The sequence below is a fragment of the Mesoplodon densirostris genome, chromosome 1 (genome assembly GCF_025265405.1).
Source record: "Mesoplodon densirostris isolate mMesDen1 chromosome 1, mMesDen1 primary haplotype, whole genome shotgun sequence".
Lineage (NCBI taxonomy): Eukaryota > Metazoa > Chordata > Mammalia > Artiodactyla > Ziphiidae > Mesoplodon > Mesoplodon densirostris.
Genome location: NC_082661.1, coordinates 106,992,466 through 106,999,562, shown reverse-complemented (window position 1 = coordinate 106,999,562; position 7,097 = coordinate 106,992,466). Strand labels below are relative to the sequence as shown.

Here is a 7,097-nt window from a genome sequence, read left to right as displayed (position 1 = left end):
CTGCAGGATGTTGGAGGAGAGGTGGCCGCGCCGGACTCCCGCGGGCCGGGCTCGGGGTCCGGCTCAGGCGCCGTTGGGCAGGTTGCTCCATCCCGGCCAGCCCCAGCTTTCCTCCATTGGGAAGCGGCTGGAGCCCCCTCCTCCTTGGGCCGGCCTGGTGCTCGGGGAAGGCCGCGTGGATGCGCATTGGGGCGGGGGCAGGGTCGGCGCCCAGCGCGAGCGCTGCCCTCAGGCTCCACCGCGCGGGCACTGTCCCGCTGGGCTTCCCTCACCCCCAAGCGCCCCGGGCGAAGAAGGGGGAAGGGGAAGGGAAAGAGCAGGGACCTGGGACTCACTCCTGGACCGGAGCCTCAGCGCACACAGCACCGAGGCCGCGCGCCTGTTCCCAAGCGCGTGCGGGTACCCGGGCGACGCAGGATGGGGCGAGCTTGGCCACGGGACGCCGGGCGGCGGGGAAACTGGGGCCCAAGGCCCGCGCCGGGCCGAGCACCCCGGAGCGCCTCGGTCACGCCGAAATCCCCACCGAAGGGCGGCGAGGACGACGGGGCGCGGGCGACGCGGGAGCCTGAGGGGCTTGGGCGCGGCCTCCTGCGGTTTATTGATTGAGTAGAGTTCGGCAAAGTGCTTCCCAGAGGGCCGGGCTCGGCCCCGACGCGCGCGGACAGTAGTTTATAAACTTAAAACTCTTCTGTAGCAATCGGCTATATACAGAGTCAGCGACCGCAGCCTTACAAAAGGGCCGACCGGCGGGCGCCCTCGGGTCCTGGGCGCGGCCTCAGGGGCGCGAGGGCCGCGTGGGGCTGCCCCGCCCGGCGTCCCGTCCTGTCCCGAGGCCGTGCTCAGAGGTGCGGCGCGTAGAAGGCGGGAGCGCCGTAGGTCTGCGAGCCCAGCACGAAGGGCGACAGCACCGCCGGGCTCGACAGGAAGGGCAGCTGCGCGGCGCACACCAGGCCGCCGGGGCCGTGCGCCGGGTACCCGGCCGGGCCGTGCATGGCGATCGGCGCGCCCATGGGCGGCGACGGGCTGAGCGGGCTGAGGCCACCGGGCAGCCCCGCGCCCGGCCCGGAGCCCGGCCCCGGTGCCCCTCCGCCGCCGGTCGGCGCACTGGTATCGGCGCCCGGGTTCTGCTTCTTCCACTTGGTGCGGCGGTTCTGGAACCAGATCTTCACCTGCGTCTCGGTGAGGCTCAACGACAGCGCCAGGTTGAGGCGCTCGCACACCGACAGGTAGCGCGTCGCCTTGAACTTGTTCTCCAGCGCCACGAGCTGCTCGTAGGTGAAGGCGGTGCGCGCGCGCCGCGGCTTCCCGGACTTGGAGTCGGAGCCCGTGCGCTTCCGCTTGGGCTTCGTCGCCGTCGCCGCGCCCTGCGGGGTCGTCCCCGCGTCCCCGGGCGCCGCCGAGGCTCCCGGCGGGCCCGGGGCTCCCGGAGAATTCCCACGGGGGCCGGGGACAGCGGCCTCATCGACAGCGCCTGGGGGCGCCTCGGCCTCGCCCTGGCAGCCCGACCCGCGGGCCCCGAGGCCGCTGCCGCCTCCCCGCGCCTCCGCGCCGTGCGCCGCCCCCGCCTCGGGCGCCTCGTCCTCGTCCTCGTCGTCGGGCGCCTCGTCCCCGCTGTCCGCGCTCGGGCTGCGGCCACCGCCGCTGCTGTAGCCGTTGGCCTCGGCCTCGTCCGCCTTGCAGGGGTCGCCAGCGTCTGCGGGCGGGGACGGGACGGGGAGGGAGGACAGCACAGTTAGGACCCGGCGCCCTCCCTTCCGCTCGCTCGCCCCTCCGGCGCCCTGCTCCCCTTAACGAATCCCTTTTCCTGTTGCGTTGCTTCTCTTCTTGCCTCCCTTTCCCCTTAGCGCATTCGTTTCCCTGCCCTCTCCCCTCCTTTCCTTCTCACCCTCCCGCGCTTTCTCTCTCCGTCCCCTGTGCATTCCTTCTCGCCAGAGGCCCCCCTTCCCGCCATCTCCCGAGCCCTGTGCCTTTGCCCCAGCAGGGCAGGACGGGGCCGCAGGGCTTATGGCGGAGGGAAAGATCCCATCGATCCATGGGGCAGATACAAACTTAATTAAACTCATTTTGCGTAATGTACAAACTAGTTAACGGCCATTTAATTTATTTCAGCGTACATTACCCTCCAATTACCACAAGGCTCCAACAGAGCCAGCCAATTACTGGGCATTTAAGAGTGGGCTGGGCCAGAGTCCTGGGGTGAGGTTGGAGCCCGCTGTGGGGAGGCGATTTCCGGGGACCAAAAAAGTTGCCCTGGATCCATCCCTACCTCAAGACTTGTGGCCCTGGAACTTGGCCACCCTTGGCCCCTCGGCTGAGACCCCAGCAGGTCCAGGCTGGTCCCGACCAGGAGGGCCTGGCCTGGGCAGTGGGGGTCTAGAGCAGTCAGTGCTGAGACCAGCCGGGATGGGAGTCCCCACTAGGTCAAGTCTGAGCAGCAGCTCCGGACCCTCCAAGCAGAGGCCCGTGCGGTGGCTGCAATCTGAATCTCAGAAATTTGGAAGAAAGCATCTGTCCTGGTCAGAGCCTGGCAGGGGTGGCAGGGAGGGGAGGGGTGTTTGTATGCAGCCCCTGCTCCCACAGGTGGTCATACAACCAGGAGAGAAGCCAGGGCAGGCGCCCAACACCATGCCGCCCCGTCGGGCACCAGGCCCCGGTCAGGTTGGCACGGAGAACTGGAGAATAAGGGACAAATTCAGTCCTGGAAGATTCCTCCAGGGTGACCACGGGCTGCGCGGAGGCCGGCAGGGCAGATATCCTGGCCCCCACCCATACCCCTTAGCAGGAGGAGAGACGGTCCCCCAGGTGACCCTGACAGCACTTTGCCATCCAGCTCCTGCTCTGTCCTGGGGTGGGCTGAGGAAGTAGGGGCCCTGACCCAGCTCCCTCCCTAAACTACCAAGAAACTGGGCCTTCCGACTGGGATGTCTTCCCCATTTGATGAAGGCTCCGAGTGGAAACTCCCAGAACCCTGGCCAGGCCGAAAGCCTGAGGGGCTCCCCTCCAGCCTTCCCGAGATTGTTCCTCCTTCATCTCCGCCCAACCGGGAGGAAGCCCAGTGCAGGTGCTGGGAGGCCCCTCGCCTGAAAAGGCCCACCCGAGCCCTGCCGCCCCTGCGTGCCTCTCCCCGCGGGGCAGAGGGCCCAGGAAGTTGGAGGGAGGAGGGCCGGTGGAGGGGGCACCAAAAGCAATCAGGAGCCGGTCGAATGCAATTCTCGATCAATAGCGGCCCCTAATAAGTGTAATAGGTTTTAATCGAGTAATTATCCGAATTTTGACCCTATAATTTAGATGTTCGGGGGGAGTTTGCAAGGTGCTTGAAAGAGATATGCATGCAGCCGTAATGGGATATCGACCAGGCCGGGGTTGCGGGCCGCCCCATTACCGGCCGCTTTCCGCCGCTAAGCACATTTCCCCTTAACTGTAATCGAAGGGATTTAATTGTTTTTCCAGAGATAACCAGTGTTTTGTCACAATTAGTCTGATTTGTCCAAAAAAAAAAAAAAAAGAGAAAGAGACAGAGAACGGAAAAAAAAAGGAAATAAAAGAATGGAGGGAGGGAGGTCTCCGGAGGCTGCGGTGGGAGTGGGGAGGTCACGGGCTAGCCGCCGCGCACGACTCCCCCTCCTCTGCCACCTACTGCCCTCCAATGCCGGGGGTGCGCGGTGGCCAAACCTGGGCCGGCCATGCAGTCCGTAGCCCTGGGCCCGGCCTGGGGGAGGCATCCCGGGAGGCACCGGGCGGTGCGGGCCCTGGAGTCCGGGTCGGACGCAGGCGGCGGATGGGCTGGTGCGGGCCCCGCGCGCTGCGAACTTTCCACCGAGCCTTGGCGCCGGGCCGGTCAGGTTCGCCGAGGGGTCCCGGGAGCGCAAACGCGTAGATGCGGCCCGTTCCTCTACCCCCGCGACCCGGCGCCGGCCGTGCCCTACTTACGCGGCGGCTCAGCTCCGGTACCGGCTCCAGCTCCTCCGGCGGCGGCGAGGGCACGGCGCTCCAGCTCCTCTGAGCGCGGCGGGCGTCCCGGGGCGGCGGGGGCCGGGGCGCACGCCGCGGGCGCCACGGGGCCCAGCAGCACACAGCGGCGTCTTCTGCTGTTGAACTTGTTGGGGTCCAGGATGTCCAGCACCGAGAAGGAGGTGGGGCGCGGCGGCGGGCCGGGCCGGGCCGCCCCAGCCCCCTCGGGCGCCGCGGGCACCGTGTCGCTGGCGGCGAGCGGCGGGGCTCCGGCCCGCGGGAAGGCGGGCACCTCAGCGCGCCCGTCCATGGCGTCCCGGGCGGCGGCGGCGGGCTCGGGCGGTGCGGACCCCGGACTGGGCCCGGGCGGCGGCGGCAGCGCGGGGCCGTCCCCGGTAGCCGCCGGGCCGCTCGCGCTCATGCCGGCCTCCCGCCGCTCCGGCCGCTCGGGCCCCTCCGGCTACTGGGCTCCCATCCCCGGCGCACGGTCTCGCGCCGGCGGCCGCGGCCGTGGCTCGGCTCGCTCCCCGTGCCGCCCCGCGCTCGGCCGGTGCTGCCTGGCGCCGCCGCCGCCGGCTCAGGAGCCCGCCGCGCCCGGCCCGCTCATTTATGGCGGCCCCGCCGGCGGCGCCCACGCGCCCACTCGCCGCACACACGTGCGCCCGCAGGCTGCCGCGGGCTCCGCCGCCCTCGTTAGCGCGCGCGCCTAATTGGCTGAGAAGGGTCCCGGGCGGAGGAGGCGGGTCCCGCGCGGGACACACGGACTGCGCCCCGGGCCCGAACGACAGACCTACAGCCCGGAGCCGGAGTGCGGTCCGCGAGCGGCTGTCGCGGTTCGCGGCGTGCCGCTGCGCCTCCGCTGGTCCGGAAACGGCGCGCCGGCCTCCTGGGCGGAGGGGTGGGGGGACAGCCCCGGCTTTTAAATAATTGCGGGATCCGTCTGCGGACGGGCCGCGGAGGTCCCCGGGCGCGACTTAAGAGTTGGCTGGGGCATCCCGGCGGCCGGCCGGCCTTTCCCCCGGCTCCCGGCGCTCGGGGCCCTGGCGCCCTGGCGGCTCCCGAGGCTTCGGCGCCCCTCGGCGGCTGGGGCGAGGAGTGGGGTCCTCGCGGGCCGACTCTCGGGGTCTTCGCCGCGTCGTAAGCCCCCTCCCAGGCGTTCCGTGGACCTCGGTCCTGCCTCTCTCCGTCGCTCCGCTCAAGGTCTCCTCTCGTGTCTCGGGGTCTCCCTCGCTCAGGGTCTCCGGCCCTCTGTCCCCTCCCGCCCCCGCCCTCTTCGCGTCGTCAAATTAGGGCCTGGCCTCGAGTCCCCGCCGGGGGCGGGGCCTGCGGCCCCCAGGGTCGCTCATTAGACGTGGAATCGAAAATGGGGACGGCTGGAGGGCCCTCCTGTCCCCGCCCCCCCCCAAAATGGGGACCGAAAAAATCGTACAGACGGCAGGAGGCCTACACAGAAATCGATAGCCTCAAGGAAGGAGAAACGTCGCAGCAAACTCCCCCTTCCCACGCCCGGAGAAATAAGTCCTTCGGTCCGGATCTTTATGTGTGTACATTTGTCTACAGCGGCGAGGTTTGCACCCCAGGGCCCTGGCCCTCGGGGTGGAGGGACCGGCTGCCGTCCGAGGGCGGAACCGCCGCTGTTCCCTCTGCACTGCGCCCGCCAACGGGCACACCGGCCGACCGCGGGACCCAGGCGGGAGCCGGCAGTGGGAGTGCGCTTGCGAGTGTCTTCAGGGTGTGCGGCTGTGTGCGCGCGGGCGTGTGCACGAGCGGTGTGCGCCGCCTCACACTGCGGTCCCCGGAGCCTGCTCTGCGCACAAGGACGGGTCCTTTGCAATTACCGCGGGCAATGATCCTTTGGAAGCAGAAATTAAAAGTTGGGAGAAATAATGGGGGACCGATTGGCTGTAATTTGGGCCAAGCTCGGACATGCTTAGCCTCGAGGAGGCGGGGGGAGGGGGCGGCGGGGGGGCAGGCAAGACCTCCCCTCCCCCAGCCGGTTCCCCCCCCCACGTGCTGGTTGGTCCCGAGATTCTAATCAGACCCACAACACTGTGTCCTTCCTTGCCAGGACTTGATTATTCTTTATCTTTAAATTATAAATCACCTCTGGGGGAAGGAGGGTGGATAATCTCTCATCACAGAGAGGTAATTATCTCCTTCCCACCCCCACCTTCCTGGAGGGACTCTTAGGCTCTCTCCACCCCTCCCCCAGCAAAGTTTGAATATAGATGTGCACACGCATTCACACGCACTCACACAAACACGCATTCTCCAGCACGTGCCACACACGAGCGCAAATCCATTCATGAGCACCCGGGCACACCGTGTGGAGCTTGTGGCTCATAAATGCACCCACCAGCTCGGGGCTGGTCTTGGAGGAGGGGCACACAAGGTCCCCTGTCCCCTGAGCTGCTGCCTGATCCCCCATGAGGCACGGCTACTAGGCATCCTAAGGGGCCAAGTCCCAAGGGCTGGGCCCTGACCTGGCTCTGGGTGGCCGAGTCTCAGTGTGACATAGTGTCACAAGCTCCTCAAAGGCATGCCCACACTCCATGCCTGTCCCTCCGCAGGTCACCAGGCGAGGCACAAATACAGCAGTCCAAACTGCCACACCTTGCTGGGTGGGCAGAGGGCAGGCAGGGGTCTGCTTTCACCCCCGTTATACGCACACGTGAGGAAGAGAAACGTGAGCTCTCTTGGTACAACTTTCATTCAACATGAACACAAACACACATAAAATGATGTTTTATATAATGTGGATGTAGTATAATGTATGGTGATTACCACTAAAGCATAGTAAGTAGAATACAATGTTAAGTACGATATGTAATAAGCATAATGGAATACTATACTGTAATATACAACCACACTGTGCTCCTCTTCAAAGCACATGCCCACACTCAGCATAGCAAAGTGCTCTCCCTGCCGAGAGGTGTGGGCTGATCCAGGGCTGAGTGCTATTTGGATGAAAGCACTGTGCCTGTCCTGGAGTTTGGAGGTCCTTCCCTCCCCTTTCTTCCCTGCCCCTAAACATTCTACTGGGAGCTTGGCAGGCAGGGAGTGAATTGCAAAGTCTGCAGTCTGCAGTCTGGAGCAGGGGCAGGGCAGTGGGGTGTGAGGGGGACCTCCAGAGCTACACAGGAGAC

General features: G+C 66.6%; 1 protein-coding gene across 1 annotated transcript; it reads right to left on the bottom strand.

The window, feature by feature from the left end:
- Nucleotides 1-839: 839 nt before the first annotated feature.
- On the bottom strand, nt 840-4,372 carry NKX1-1 (NK1 homeobox 1). The gene is made up of 2 exons (XM_060089559.1): nt 3,931-4,372; nt 840-1,693 (listed from the first exon to the last, which is right to left on the bottom strand). The coding sequence occupies exons 1-2, from the start codon at nt 4,370-4,372 to the stop codon at nt 840-842; spliced, it is 1,296 nt and encodes a 431-aa protein (XP_059945542.1).
- Between the last annotated feature and the right edge of the window lie 2,725 nt (nt 4,373-7,097).